The following is a 16,122-nucleotide window of genomic DNA, read 5'->3' as shown; positions in this document are numbered from 1 at the left end:
TTGATCACTACAAAATTAATACAAAATACTCTTTTTGACCTTGGAGTTTATCTGACACACACAGATCAAATTGATCAAATCCACAGAGGGCCCTCCACTCAACCCATAGGACCCAAAGACCCCCACTAACAACATTATCCTCCCAGACACCCTCAAAAGGCCCATGTCCATTCTCTGATGAGTCCCACAAAGGGACAAGGGAGACCTACACAATATTAAGAAGGTGGTCATAATGTTATGCCTGATCGGTTTATACCGTTTTTGTTAAAAAAAGTGGATAAACAGTAAACGTTTCCTTATATTCAACAAATCATTACATCCTTTATTATAAATCACAATATTTAAACGCCTTCAAACACCTAAAGCATGAGAAAATGAACCATTTTTATTAAACTAAAGAGTTCGTCAAGTAATCGTTCACATCCTCGCGACTGCAGAGTCCGTGCATTTTCAGTCCTGATGCTCGTGCTCCTGTCCCGGTATGAGCCAGCGAATACTGTCCGTCCGCAGGATGGCGTACGTAGTGAAGCCCATGATGAAGAGGATGGAGAAGACCAGCAGCCAGTCAATGCTCTTCATGGGGACACTAGGGAGGGGACCTTGGAGGTCTGCGTCCGTCACGTTTCTGTCGGGACCAGCTTCAAACCCTGGAACAGGCAGTTTCTTTCAGTTAAACAGTTTCCAATTAAACTCTTTCCTGAATTTTCCGGCCTCTCCTTCCTCTTGGCTCTCTATTTCAACATCAGGGCGGCTCAGGCCATTGACGCTGGCCAATCAGAGCAGACTGGGCTTTTCAGGGGAAGGAGCCGCCTCCCTACCTCTGTACTTGCACTCCACTAGCTAAATATGGCTTTGAGTTTCACTAGTTTATTGGTGTGGATGAGATAAATGGTTCTTGAGCTTGCAGATGACAATAAATACAAAAAAAATATCTATTTAGTAATTCTAAAAAATTAGAAAAGTTATTTATTTTGTACATAGAAATCAATTTGACCTTTCCCAAAGTCTTTAGCCTGAGAATCCGAGATATCACTTGTATGACATATCGTCAGTGGACAGAGCAAATACGTTTCTGACTGCGTTTAGTTTATGTTGTAATCTAAAACATATGAACTGCATTATTTCACATAGTCTCCACTGTATTTGTACCTGTCTGGTTAGCGATGAAGGAAGTGAGAGTCTCCAGGGTTCTGTCGGTGTGATTGAACCGAGCCATAGGTTTGGCCCCCTGGAACAGCAGGATGTTGGGCACTGCCACCGTCCCAAACCTTGTGGAAAGGCTGCTGGACAACAGAGAGGGGCAACACACGTGAATGACAAAACGACACTTTTAGATATTCTGATCTGATCTGAACATTAATCTGTCTAAAGGACAAAAGTCTCTAACGAACGGAAACCTGGCTTTGTTTGGGTACTATTGGTTGATCGGAGGGGCCTCTGTGGATCATCCCACAGATAGTTGATCAGTTTTGGATCTAGTGAATTTGGAGGCCAGGTCAACACTTTGTGCTGTTCTTCATGTTTTTCTTTTAATTTGTTCCTATAGGATCAGGTCCAAACGTTTCCCAGCGGAACATTGAATTGTCACAAGATGGTCAATGTGATTTACTTCTCCTGTCAGTGGTCATAATGTTGCAGCTGATCGGTGTATAAAGCTGGTTACTTTTACTTCTTTGGGGATTTAAAACAAACTGATTTTGACTTTGGTTTGGCCTTAAGTAGGATTATTAATGCCTAAAAGGACTACAAAGAGTTTATAATTTTGTTCACACAGTTGTGAACAAAATACTTCAAAATAAAATAACCTAATCTATGGATCCTTAATCTAATCTAATTTAGTTCAGTAGTTTCTAACAAACCAGCAACTTGTATTTTTAAACAGATAATTCCCCTGTAAACTGATTTTTCATAGTGGTGACATGATGCGTGAAATACATGGTTATTCACCTGCTGTGCTGCGAGGCATCCAGCGCCAGGAAATGCATGCCAGGAAAGACCCGGGGCAGGGCGTTGAAATGAGGTGCCAGGCTGGCTGAGAACTGGCACCACGCTGTGAAGAACAGCACCACGGAGCACTCTGTGCTGTTAGCGTTGAGGAACTCCATCAAGTCCTGAAATAAGTCAGACAACATGTGAGGGCTGGGTTTGGTCCTCCGGAAATTATATGAAGAATAAAAACACACGCAGGTTAAGACTTTCACAATGACAGGAATGCAACTCTTTGCCAAACTACAAAGCTCGGATTAATATAAAGAATGCACTTTAACGTATTACTGGTTGGTGCCATTATATTGATTCATTGTACAAGCAGAATTACATGTAAGGTATGTAGACATTCAGGAAATGCTGCACTCCTTGGCATGGTAAGTGCGAGACTATGGGGGCAGCGTGAATACCTGTGATGCGTTGAGGACCTGCACCGTGAAGTCGTTCATTCCTGTGATGTTCCTCTTATCACAGTTCACTTTGTATGTCTTGGCAGTCTCTGTGGTGTTCTGTTCCTCAGTTGCCATGACTTCAGCGCGCACGATGTCAAGAGTGACCTGGAGGTTAAAGTAATTGTTTGGCACGAATTTACCCATTGACTTTCTATCTTTTTGGACAGTGGTAATGATTAAAATAACTTTCTGATTATGTAAAGGGACGTATATCCACCAGAAACACTTTAGGTTGTAATTTACAACATCTCCTACTGACATCGTTGCGTCTCTGACTTACCTGCTGTGATGAATCTGTGCCCTCCTCTTCCACTGATGCTTCATTAGCAGCCAGAGCAGGTGAACCGCACTGGGCACTGTTCTCATCACAAGGCGGGGAGAAGCCTGACTGGAAGTCTTTCACATTTTTGGGGAAGAGGGACTCGATGTCAGATGGGTCGATGGGGGTTTCGGTGCCCATCAAAGCGTCTGCGATCTCAGCCGTCTTGAACTGCCTCTTCGGCAGAGAGTGGAGGTCATCCGACTCTACAAACTTGGGGCTGTTCTCCGAGTCGGACATTGGGTCTTCTGAGAGCACGAGCTCCAGCGACTCATCATACTCTGAAATAAATTAATCAAAACCGACCTTGAGCTAAGTACATTCAACATTTCTGTCGTCCAAGACTGCCTTTTGTGACAGCATAAGTAATATTTAACAGTCAAAAAAAGACATTTGTTTTTTCTGTGAATCCTCCATTATTGGGTGAAAATGCTAAAGCTGACCATGGTCTGATTTATTTAGGGATCCAAACAGAATAATGTAAGAATGAATGAGTCCCACTTTCAGGCTAGAATGGGTCAAGCTGAAACAGTCTAACGCAGTATTGCAATCATCAAGATTGTTTAACTTTTATTTAAACAGTTTTCAAGTTGTGTTAATTTGCCTGCAATATTTTATCCAATTTGTTTGCTTTAAATTGGCTCGACTCAAATATCATAACTTTAGTAGAAGTAGGATTATCTGCAGGAGTCCCATTTGTTTTACCTGTAGGTACTACATCACCATAAAATGTAAAATGGTTGTTTTTATGTTCTGGGCGTATTCATTAAATCAATAAACTGATTCAATTTCTGACTAAGTTCCAGCTATTGTTTAAAGGTATCTATAGATTCATTAAGATTCATAGTATTTCACAACATATGCACGTTATTTACAATAGTTTTAGCCAGTTTGAAGTAATGAAACACGTTTAAATGTTACATAATACATAGCGCCGTTGACTAAAACAAAACCCGTGCTTATATAAGGTGAACTTATCCAGCTATTAAACAAAATATTCACATTAGCATTAGCTAAGTTGGCAGTGTTATGCTAGCGCTGTTCGGCTAACGGCAGCTGTCAAGTCTCCTACCTTGTGCTGTCACAGACGAAAGCCTCGACACGTCGGAGCAACTCAGCATAAGTAATAAAACAAACGGGATGTGAAGTTTAACACCCGCCATGTCTTTTATTTTATTTTACTTTATATATATACAAATATGAAATGTTATCATGACATGTTGAGATGCGAGGGGATGTTGCTCGACTCATAGGAACGAATGTGCTATGAGTTGTGGCGGAAGGAAATAAGGGATACACGTCCACATACTACTTCCGGGTGTGGTCGTTCGCGAAACGGAAGTATCTCTAATGGCAGTTTTAAACAAAACGTAAAAAAAGAAATAAATCATCCGGACGTTTTTCTGTACTAAAAGTTAACAGAAAATGTAACTTACATTAAACAAGTGAAAGAAATTACATTTATTGTTCAGAGCGACAGAATCAGAATTCACTTTATTGCCACACGTGTTTCATTAGTTATTTACATTTTATGCTGAGATCAGAGGTTGCGCTAGACTTTTTCGTTGTCTGTCATTTTGACTGACAGGGTCATAAAAATCCCGTCATAATCTATTTTTACCCTTCACTTTATTATTATTATTTTTTAAATAATATGGAATATTCAGTAGCATTTAAGTTTCATTCATTTTTAATTAATATTAAGTAGCGACGACTCAAGAATCATGAATCTAGACGTCTATTTAACCGGCTCAGTTGAGTCTTACCATGTTTGATTGATATATAATAAATCAATGAACGGCACAATTCAAACATCTTATCTCACTCGGCAGAGAAACAAAACGTACTACTACCCGACTTGACCACTATCAAACTAAGGCATTCCGACACTCACTCACTTACGCAGAGAAACGAAACTTAACCGACTCATAACGGTTAACGATTAACCGACTACTCACGGATCCCTGCTTAACCGTGAGTCAGCAGCCACTCACTCGGCCGGCAGAGAAACGAAACTTAACCCACCCTTAACCGACTCTCACAAAATCAAGAGAGACAAAAAACGGTCAATGACCCCCCTAGTACTGATTTGTGTTGCTCAGTCTCTGTTGATACTTTCTTTTGTAAAAGTCTTATTTATTCTTTTCATTCTGTTTACCTTGGTGTTGGTTTTGTGATTAAATTGTCTTAGTCCTATCTAAATCCTCCAAGTAATAATCTACAGCAAGAAAGTAACAAGCAGCTTTTACTTTAAAGGGTTAGCAGTATTGTTGGAAGTCCGTGCATCCCTGGTACATTTCCCCGTTTTATCCCTCTCTGTAATAGTGTTTGAGTGATGCTCCAAAGACCCTCAAAAGACACACACACGACCTTTGTAGTTTTTACAGTGGCACCTGTAGAGCTTTTGTTCAGAGCTCCTTTTAGCATCTGCTCCACTGTCATTATTTGTTTGTGTACACTACTGTAAAACGTTTGTAAGTATTAAGGTGCGATAATAAGTTTCAATAATGTCAATTCAATTCTTTAAATTAGGTTTAAATAAAAAAAATAAAAAAAGTAAGTTGCATCTTGGGTACTGATGGTGCGATATATGTAAATTTTATAGCAATTATTGTGGGAACTGGGAACAATTTCTACAAGAGTTTCCACTACAAATACATAATTGTGCAATAATCCATATGTAGACTGGCTAGATGAGTGTCTATGACAACAACTGCAACTCCGAAACCACTCCTCTTCCTGGAATGAAGCTGGACATCGTAACACCCCGCACTCCTCACCTTTCCCCGTTCAGAGTCTCTTTATTCCCTTCCTCGTCCAATTATGTGGCAGGTCAGAGATGGGCATGAACATCATGTGACCAGGTGCAAGCAAATCCCCGTACGCTGCAGAGCACTGAATGTACATCAAGGAAATGAGCACAGCTTTCAGAACAGAAACTTAACATTCTCTCATCAAGGCGAGAAATGGCGAAGCCGGGGATTCAGCTGGATCGAGAAAAACTGAGCTGTTCAATCTGTCTGGACCTTCTAAAGGAACCGGTCACTATTCCCTGTGGCCACAGCTACTGCATGATTTGTATTATAAACCACTGGGTAGATGAGAAGAAAACACAAAACTGCCCTCAGTGCAGGCAGAGCTTCACACCGACGCCAGTCCTGGTGAAAAACACTATATTAGCCGAGTTAGTGGAAGAACTGAAGAATTTTGGACTTCAATCTCCTTCACCTGATCATTTCTATGCTGGACCTGGAGACGTGGCCTGTGACTTCTGCAGTGAGAGGAAGCTGAAAGCCGTCAAGTCCTGTTTGGTGTGTATGGCATCTTACTGCGAGCAGCACCTCCAGCCTCACTACGATGTGGCTCCATTGAAGAAACACAAGCTCATCAAAGCCACTGCAGAGCTTCAGGACAACATCTGCCCCCGCCACGATGAGGTGATGAAGATTTTCTGCCACACCGATCAGCAGTGTATCTGTTATCTCTGCTCTTTGGATGAACATAAAGGCCATGACACAGTTTCAGCTGCAGCAGAAAGGGCAAAGAGGCAGACGGAGCTCTGGGTGAAACGACAAAGGATCCAACAAAGAATCCAGGAGAGAGAGAAAGATTTTAAAGTCCTTGAGGAGAGGGTGGACGCAATCAATCTGGATGCCGATGAAGTCGCAAAGAACAGCGAGAAGACCCTCAAAGACTTGATCAGTCTCATGGAGAAAATAATCTCTGAAGTGAACCAAACAATCAGGTCCCAGCAGAAAACTATAGTGAGCGGAGTTGAAGAGCTTCAGGAGAGGATTCAACAGGAGATCACTGATCTGAGGAAGAAAGACGCTGACCTGGAGCAGCTCTCATTTACAGAAGATCACCTCTACTTTCTAAACAAATACCCCACGCTGTCATGTCTGACTGAGTCTACAAACGTACCCAGCATCGATCTTCAGCCTCAGACACATTTTGAGGATGTGTCAGCGGCTGTGTCACAGATCAGCAATAAACTGCTGACAACTCTGACAGACCCGTGGGGAAAAAACTCACTGAAAATTACTGCGGCGGACGTTCAAGAGCCTCTAACCAGAGCTGAGTTTTTGAAATACGCTTGTCAAATTAAACTGGACCCAGACACCGCTAATGGATTTTTGTTTCTGTCTATGAACAACAGAAAAGCAACACTAATGCATGTATTACAGTTGTGTTCGCTTCACCCAAAACGGTTCACAAGGTGGTGGCAGGTGCTGAGTTCCGATGGTCTGACTGGACGTTGTTACTGGGAGGTGAAGTGGAGCGGCAGGGTTTTGATAGCAGTGGCATACAACAATATCAGGAGAACAGGGAGCAAGATCGACAGTGGATTTGGAAATAATGACAAATCGTGGGCATTAGAGTGTCAGAATGGTCGTTGTAAATTCAGACATAACAACATTTCTACTGCCGTCTCAGGCCCTCTGTCCTCCAGAATAGGAGTGTACCTGGATCACAAGTCAGGTACTCTGTCTTTCTACAGCGTCACTGCAACCATGAATCTCCTCCACAGAGTCCAGACCACTTTCTCTCAGCCTCTCTATCCCGGATTATGGCTTCCACAAACTGTCGGAGACGCCGCTGAGTTTTGTGACATCAAGTAGATGAGAGTGAGTCGTCTGTGTGGTACACTGTTAATTGTGGTGGTTGTTCCTTGGGTTTTATGTTGTTTTGTTTGTATGGCTGCAATTGAATGAAATAGCTTTGAATGAAATTATTTGAAGATGTGATAATTATGCTTACTAAAAGTTTTATTATGTACAATGTTGTAAATGCAATATGTAAAAAAAGAAAGTTGCAGTTGGATTATACTTATGGATAATTATTATAGTTGTGGATAAATAATGTGTATGTGTAATGTGCATTTATATATGCACATTACACATACATCATACATATCACTGTGATATCACAATGTTGTGCAAGCATGTTTGCACAATATTGTGATATCACAGTTCCATTCTTTTTTATTGTTGTTGTACTTAGGGTACTATTTGACCCTTGAGCACCAAATTCAAGTGAACAACTGGACCAAATCTGAACACAAATGTCCATAGTTACTGTGGGCACACATGGACAACCTAAAAACGTGATGCCTCTGGCTGTGGCTTTTTGTTTCCAGTCGGTCAGTTTTACAAGATATTTTTGAAACAGACTTAACTGTTGGATAGGCAATCAAATGATCAACTCAGTCAAATTCAACAGAAATATAAGGAAGCATGATGCATTCATTTAGGAGAAAATATGTTCCCTTTTCTGTTTGATTATATCAGCTCCACATTCTATAAAATTGTAAAATTTAAGTTTTTTAACTATAATTGCTATCTCAGAATTTTTGAGGTCTTAAGCACTGAGGTGCCTGTACAAATTCCCTGACTGGGGCAATATGATTCAGTGGAAAATGTCTAGCCAAAAGAAAAGAATTCAAGAAAACACTTCATCCGACAGTGTTACTTTCAGATTTATTACACAACTTTTGAACATTCCACAACAATCATGCAGGAATAACGTGGGAATTATACAAAGCTTTACAGGCTTCGCTGGTCACTCTTCAGGAATAACTGGGCTTCACATCGTCTCAAAAAAAAAAGAGATGTAACATTTTTTTTTTAAGGGTGTTGATTGAATGCTGAATATGATGATACAAAAAAGAACTGTAATGAAAAGAACTATTAATTAAACTGTGCTTTGTGTCAGCACAGATTTAAATTAAAATATTACAGTTAGAGATGCCAGGAATGTCTTTAAATTCACTTGTTATTGAGTCCTGCAATGTCTTTATTGGAAGAAAACTAAATTAGGAAAAGAAATTAAGATAATTAAGATACAAGTTCAAACACCTTGTCCTTACGTTTAGTATTTTACATAAGCTACGTAGTGAAACGGAAGTAAGAGATTCAAGGTGGAGATAGACAAAAAAGGTCCTGCCTAAATTCTTACTTAAATCGTAACCACATCAAACATATGATAGTTATTAGTCGACCGCTTCCATCTCTAGTTTTGCAACTTCATGTCCACATTTAAAGATCTCAAGGAGAGCTCAAGGCTTAGGACGACAACAACAGCATTTAGAGGTCAAACTTCTTCCAGTTAGCCTTGGTTCCATTAACACCTGTAACTTAAAGGGGTTTCTGTCATAGCTCTTTCTAAAGAGCTGAAACATGTTCTTGGGAGATTCTTTTTTCCATATTCTAAGCTGAATGAATACTACTACTGCACTGGGTATTAAACTATTTATACAACGGCAGTTAGCATTTTTGTTAGCATTTAACAATACACTTCAGAGAGCCAAACTGATACCACAAATGTGTGCTGTTAAATAAAATTTCATCTGTAGTAACACAACATATTTCGAAGTCAGCTTTGTTTTTTTTAATACTTGTTTAATCTTGTGACATGAAGTAGCTCTGACCCAAGAATCACGTTAATCTCAATTTCAAGTTGGGTGTCTGGAAACAGTAATATCTATACGGTAATTAGGAATTGCACACATAATTTTAGTATTAAATTTCTCAGTTATGTCCAGTTTTAACAGCTTTATCCAAACTAATTTTAAGCAAGCCCAAGCTAGAAAGCTAGCTTAGCTACAATCACATCCACTAGCTAGCAGCAAACTAGCACACTGTAAAGACTCATTTGAGCTGTTGAATGTTGATCAGATGTACTTTGTATTTTACTTAAAGACAAGACTAAATGTCAAGTTCGCCTATAATGTGGAGAAACGTGTCAGCTTTTCATTAAGAAATCCCCATCAAGTTGCAGATGCTAGCTGAAAAGGTGCTAGCTAAAAGACGCTAGCTGAACAGATGCTAGCTAAAAGATGAAGAAGCCATTTTTGATTTCTAACAGAAAGGATGCAGGTGTTACTCAAATGTCCCAATAAGTCACAAAGGTCTGACAGTGAGCCATCGTTCATTATGTTATTTACACTTCCACTACTGTGTCATATCAAAATGTCTGCTGTGTAAAAAGGGCTACCCACCTAACAGCACATCCTACAAGCATTATTATCCTGTTGGGGACAAACAAACAAACAACCAGATCCAACTTCATAACCATTCTAACACAAAACACTGTGTAAAACAAAACACAAATTTTAGAAAATGAGACAACCAGGCGCAACTTCAGCCATAACCTCAACACATAAATACCAGTTAAGTATCAGCTACATAAGAATTATATATAAAAGGACACACTTTTAAAGCAGAATAACAGATGGATATAAAAACGATGTGTGTAAAGAAATTTACAATGGCTTTTTAATAGTTTCAGCCATGAAACATACTTCTGCTAGGTTTGAGTATCAGATTTAAAGGTTTTAATCCCATCAGTCATACTATGTTTTATGGGGATAGTGTTTTATTTTTTTTTTTCATTTACATTTTACACAGTAACTTTCATGCTAAGTTTATTTTGTGAGATGTTCCCTAAATATCTATAGTTAGATAAGATCATATTCTTTGGTAAAAGAGGCTGGAAAAGGATGTTTGTACGTGACGTTTCAATTACCTCTGTTAACACTACGCATGTAAATAAAACAAGTGATAGAAGGCCTTGTACACGAGTGTAAAAATACAACAATGATAAAAAGTGATAGTATCAAAGTTTACACAGTACCATACATACACCGTTTTATTGCACCAAATTCAGCTATTTCAAATTTTGGTGTAAGAGAGCAACTCAATGAAGCTATTTTATGTCTCTACCCTCTGGATTTGAATTTCCCATTTACTGTATGTATAATATAAAATGGATGGATGCTCATAATAAAGTAAGTTATAAGGTTCAGTTCTAGTACAAAAACTTAAAAGTCAAAAACACTTATTTTGGATCTAAATTATATTTGAACATGCTGTAAAATCAAGACTATTTAACCAATTAAGCTAAAGCGTTTCTTCATTTCTTTGTTGTGTGTGCCCTAAATAACTCATAACAACACCAGCTTTCCCAACAATCAGTTTCAAGTGCTTTAAGGGGTTACGTACATAAAATAAAATGGAAAAAACACATAATAAATGCCAACATTTAAAAAAAAAAACATGATTGGATTTGGTTAACAAAAAAAAAAAAAAAAGACTGATAAAACATATAGTTTGATTCAAAAATAAATTCTTTGTGTGATGATGGTAAAAAAAAACTGTCTCATAATTGTGCACAGCGGCTTTAAGAGCTCCATATGCTTCTCACACTTATAACCCACTGCAAGACATTAATGTGCAGGAATTTATTTTTTCATTCATAGTCATGATAGATAAGACTATATTCTGAACAGCAATCTGTACACTGTCCTGGGACAACTGTAATATTTAAGTAAATTATATAATAATCTATACTTAACACAGTAATGCTTTGTGTGACCGACTGTACCTACAATGTGACAGAAGTTTAAGTAAAGCAGTCGACTCTTTCTTTCACAAAGGTTTCTCTCTCCAAAAAAAAAAAGAAACTTGGAGTTGCAGTCTTTGAAAAAGACGAGAAACATGGATTACCACTGGTGTGGCTGATCTCAACAGTGTTTTTGTATTAAGTCTCTCTGCCAGTAGGGGGAGACAAATGTTCTGCATTGTACTTTTAAAGGTGAGACAAATGAATGCAAAATTAATAAAATAATAATAATAATGTGCATTATAAAATGTCTAATTTTGCTATGTGTGCTGAAATTTGTACTAGCATCAAAAAATGACCCCAGCACTACCACAAGCTGACTAAATGAGAGAGAAGAGGGACAATTTCCACCACGAGTATGGGAGCCCCAGCTACGGGGTGTATGTAGTAGCCAAGTTTAACCACCTCAGATTTTACTACCATAAATAATAAGTGATCCGGCATTAAGCAGGACATAAAAGAACTGAGCATCCAAATGATTACCAAGTTTGCAACTACTTCTCCTTGGCAACTAAACAAAGTCCACTGTTTTTTTTTTTTATGTTTGAGTAAAAGACATTACATTACAAACAAAACTTTAGTTCAGACTTGGATAACAACAATCTTTAAGCTGAGTAGGGTTGCTTTGATGACATTTGCATGCAAATAATATGTAGACATTTTTGTGAAGTGACGTTTGGTAACGCATTTTTGGGACGAGTAGTCATTTTAAAGTATTAAATCTGGAGCCGAGTGTAATTGGACTTGATTTTGGTCAGTTTTTTTAAGTACCATTGAAGACTTACTCCTCTTAGAAGTAGACAAACTCTTCCTGTTGCAAACTGTAATAGACATTTTAGCGTAATGAACATTCAAAGCACATGATGTCCTGGTTTTGTTCGACCCAAGCAGATTTCCCATCATTTTTTATTTTTTTTGCTTCTATTATTTGTCGGCGTTAAAATGCTACCCATAGCGCACAGAAAATTAAACTAACACTACATTTGTTAGATAAAAACCTCTTGTTCAATGTATAGCGAAACCTTTCACACACACTATAGATCTCCAGCCGTAGCACTGAGAAACAAACAGCAATTATATCAGGTGGGCAGGCACACAAATGACACCAACACGATTAATAGAAAATCTCCTCCTCTCAGCCTCACAGCGGACTGGGAAAGATTACAGTCACCCTCGATATGTGGCAGGAAAACCGTACGTATACTGCATGTCTCTTATTCCAGTGATGAAGGGTGACGTAGAAATAGGGTGGAGCCTTTACTCATTGGTTGTCTTCTCTTTGCAGGAAGGTTCACAGAGGATGTCTTTGTGTGGTAGCGGATAGGGGAAAGCCGCTCCGCTGCAGGTGTTACTATAAGGCAGTTTGTTGAGGCGAGAAAGACCTTTGATGCTGCCAGGAGGCCGCCCGGGGCTGACCTTGTACCCCGCTGCTCTGGTTGTACCGAGCGGCCTTCCCGGGCTCGTCTTGAACCCAGCAGCTCTAGTGGTGCCGAGGGGCCGCCCCGTGCTGGTTCTGTATCCGGCTAGCTTGGTGGTTCCCAGAGGTCTCCCGCGTCTTCCCGTCTTCCCCGCTCCCTTGTTCTTCTTCTTGCCGTCATCCGGCGCTTGATCAGACCCTTTCATGCCTGGTAACTTTCCAGGCGAACGGGGGTCACCCCCGAGAACTTCCTGTCTCTGGCACACCATGGGCTTGTGGCTCTGGGTAGGTAAGGCCATGGGAGCAAGTGTCATCTGGAGAGACGATGGCGGAGGAGGAGGGTAGAACTTGTTGGCCTGTGTGGTGCACAGGTCAAAGTGGGAAGCGGGGTGGTGGCCGTCGTCTGCGAGACAGGACGGTCTGCTATTTATGCAGAAATCGCTGCTTGTCACCTGGCGCATCATCTTCTGCTGGGGGTTGGAAATAATGTTTTATTATCACACACAGAAAAAGGACTTATACATCTTTGTAGAGTCTGTAATATTGTCTGGGCAGTAAGAAAAAGCGAGCTGATGCTCTGCTAAATGTCCTCAGCTGGACAATAAATGTTAAATATTTTCACAAAGAAAGGAAACTTGGAAACTATCTCCTAGGCATGGGGTTTACATTGGTTTCAAGTCCTTCATGTTTTATCATCCAGTGTGTGGGAGATGTCGATCCCCAAGGATGAGGTTTGGAAAATAGAGATGTTCACAGACACATTTTTTTTAAACTAACCAGTTTGTCTTCATCATTGAAGTAATATTATCTGTAAGGAATACAACTAAAAACACGTTGGCTAAAGTAAAAAAGTTGAAGTTGGAGGGCTGACACTTCCTGAATCGCCTTTGTAGCTGAGAATTTGTTGCTAGCAGACACTCCTGGATCTGGTTGCCTAGGCAGCAAGCTTTTATAATTCGCATCCAAATGTTTCAGAACAAAAAAACAAAAAAAGCAATATGTAACAAAAAAAAAGTTAGTGTACGGACGGGGCTAGCTCTTCTTGGGTCTTTATTGGAAAAGAAAATGCAATCAATGACGACACTACAAGCCCGCTAGTAGCATGATGGACTAGCCAGAAGGAAGTAGGAAGTAATGTGACCGACGATGTTTTCTTTGTGGTAAACGCTTTGAGAAACTCTCTTTGTATCATTTGTGAATCAGCTATATCAGTCGCTCGCGACCGGCTGTCGCCTCAAAAATCGAGATTTGTTAAAAAATGATCGACCACATTCTATGGTCTATTGTCGCTGTCTCTGTCTTTCAAGTTACAAAACAGGCAAGCGTGGCCGGGAGCACTGGCGCCAAATCGTCATTTAAGTTTTGCTTAAGCACTCCTTGATGTTTGTTGTTTGTTTAAAAGTTAACAGGTGAACAGGGGCGTACTATCAGGACTGGCAAACCAAGAAGAAGACATCCATGACAGATTTCGCTAGATTGGACTGGGGGGATAGCGCATGTACGACTTTCACGGGGCCCCTACACCCCTCCAGCGCCTACGACCGCCACTGCTAGTAAAACAAACGCATATGATTGGTTGATGTCTCAAAAGAAGCCAGCTATTTTTTTGTGTCTGTCATCAGGTGGATGCTTCACAACTCTAGTTCCCTTTCCAAATGATTAGGGGCTTGTTGATTTATTACAGTTAGAAGAACTGCAGTTGCAGTAGCTAAACTCTTCCAGTGACCATAAGGGGCAGCAGAGAGCTTATTTCGTACTCAAAACCAAACTAACCTTTATTTTATTTTATTTTTACAAAGGAACCAAAACAGGGTTAATCAAGAGTAAATCAATTTAAACTTACAATTAAAAACTTCAAAATGAATGTCCTGATTTTAAGAGGCAAAATTGGTATTTAAACTCCTTAGTTATTATTTATCTTTAAGTTTGAATGTGTCTTATAACAAAACAAAAAAAAGTCCAAATGAAACATCATTTCATGTTGCTCTGCTTGATTGTATTCTTTTCAGTGTCAAAACTAAGGGGCACTTTACACGGAAACGATTGGAGGTGAAAAGCGCAAAACATTTTATCGGATGTCCTATATCGTTTAGACGGTGACGGCGTTTTTGGGGGTTGAAAACGCAAAAAAGTGAAACCACCCTCCAGAGTGGAAATCTTAAAAACGCTCCACCCTCGCGTCACCGTGCAAAGGGTGAATAACGCAAAACTGCGTTTCTCGTCGAATAGAAATGACGTGACAAGCATGCGACAGGACCGGAAAAACAAGTAAACAACATGTCGAGCTCCGCGATGGAGGTTCAACAGGCCCTAGCCGCAATAATTTGTATCCAAGTGGTTGTTTTGGTTAATGTATTTCGCGCGCTAAGCGTGGAAAAGTAGAAGAAAAGTAAATACCTCTACGCAGGCACTCTTGGGAGTGTTGCCACCTAGCCATCTGGCGGTATACTGCATCTATGTGTATGAAATTTCACACACTTTTGCGTTTCCGTTTGAACACAGAATTGTTTCAGAAACGCTCGTCTAAATGCGGAGTTAAAAGTGAAAACGAAACGCCACTTTTGCGCTTTTGGTTCAGATAGTTTCCGTGTAAAGGTAGCCTAAATCTAATTCTTCATCAAGGGGATTGTGTGTGTGTGTGTGTTTTTATTATTATTCGTTCAGGTTCAGAGTTTTCCCAAAGATCCACATTTTCCAAAAAAAACACCCTAATTATGAATGTTTTGGGCTACAAACTGGATGAAGACACTCCCTTCAGTTTGCTGAAGAGCATGAGCACAAGAGCAAAACCCTCGCTAAAGTGATGCCGAAGTGGCTGAGGCATGGTCCCGATAGCGCCGGTGATTACACCGACATAACGTCTAACTGTTTACATATGTTAATTCCCAAAAATAAGATGCTCAGATGCTGCTGCTGATTATAAATCCCCCGCCTTGCCTCTTTCTGCAGAGGAAACACAATGCAAGGAGGCGTGGGCTCTCCTATCACATACTCTCGCCTGTAGTGATATTCATTCACAAAAATAAATAAACAAACATATGCACATGGATCCCGCATCTTTGCGTGCCAGACGACAAAACCCTAATGTCACTTTACCCCCGTGTAACATTAACGTGCAGCACTAATGGCTGAATTTCGCCTCCTTCCGGCCCGAATAACGGGGTTTTGTTAGAAATAAATATCCAACAACATGGCAGAAAAGTGCGCAGACATGTTATTTAAGTGTTTGCATTTTTATTTTAGCGTGTGCAACTAACGCAAATACAGCAGCGTTAAGGTTACTGTACCTCAATTGTTCGCGGATCTCGGAGCAGAAAGGGTTAAGGAGAAAAATGATCTTTCATCCCCCTCAAAGCGCGAGTCGATCCATTTCCCCTCGAATATTTTCGCTCCACGGGACCGTAGCTCGGTGGCGAACGGTCGCCGAAATCGGGTTTAAATCGCGGCGAGCGACGGCGAAAAACGTGCGTGTGTTTCGGCTACGCGAGCCTTTATTTCCCAGCTCCAGCGGTTTGGATAAGAAACGCAGCCATTTTCCATTAAAA

General features: G+C 40.2%; 3 protein-coding genes across 4 annotated transcripts; 1 reads left to right on the top strand and 2 right to left on the bottom strand.

Moving 5' to 3' along the window:
- Positions 1 to 100: 100 nt before the first annotated feature.
- On the bottom strand, positions 101 to 4,093 carry txndc15 (thioredoxin domain containing 15). Of its 2 annotated transcripts, none has more exons than XM_084564523.1 (6): positions 3,830 to 4,093; positions 2,719 to 3,038; positions 2,397 to 2,543; positions 1,948 to 2,111; positions 1,150 to 1,280; positions 101 to 647 (listed from the first exon to the last, which is right to left on the bottom strand). In XM_084564523.1, exons 1-6 carry the CDS (start codon positions 3,918 to 3,920, stop codon positions 451 to 453), a joined length of 1,050 nt encoding a protein of 349 aa, XP_084420649.1. In that variant the 5' UTR covers positions 3,921 to 4,093; the 3' UTR covers positions 101 to 450. The 2 variants fall into 2 exon arrangements, with proteins under 2 accessions (XP_084420649.1, XP_084420648.1); XM_084564522.1 differs by having other exon boundaries at positions 1,150 to 1,283; positions 3,830 to 4,091.
- Positions 4,094 to 5,723: 1,630 nt separating this feature from the next.
- On the top strand, positions 5,724 to 7,396 carry LOC311502422 (tripartite motif-containing protein 16-like; the record flags this gene model as incomplete). The annotated part of the gene is made up of 1 exon (XM_084564635.1): positions 5,724 to 7,396. The coding sequence occupies one exon, from the start codon at positions 5,724 to 5,726 to the stop codon at positions 7,377 to 7,379; it is 1,656 nt and encodes a 551-aa protein (XP_084420761.1). The 3' UTR covers positions 7,380 to 7,396.
- Positions 7,397 to 7,657: 261 nt separating this feature from the next.
- cUnh5orf24 (chromosome Un C5orf24 homolog) lies at positions 7,658 to 16,118 on the bottom strand. The gene is made up of 2 exons (XM_084564636.1): positions 15,865 to 16,118; positions 7,658 to 13,044 (listed from the first exon to the last, which is right to left on the bottom strand). Exon 2 carries the CDS (start codon positions 13,039 to 13,041, stop codon positions 12,418 to 12,420), a length of 624 nt encoding a protein of 207 aa, XP_084420762.1. The 5' UTR covers positions 13,042 to 13,044; positions 15,865 to 16,118; the 3' UTR covers positions 7,658 to 12,417.
- Between the last annotated feature and the right edge of the window lie 4 nt (positions 16,119 to 16,122).

This window comes from Chelon labrosus, assembly GCF_963514085.1.
Source record: "Chelon labrosus genome assembly, chromosome: 17".
Classification (NCBI taxonomy): Eukaryota; Metazoa; Chordata; class Actinopteri; order Mugiliformes; family Mugilidae; genus Chelon; species Chelon labrosus.
The sequence above is the reverse complement of the archived record's forward strand: the minus strand, read 5'-3'. Positions and strand labels throughout refer to the sequence as shown.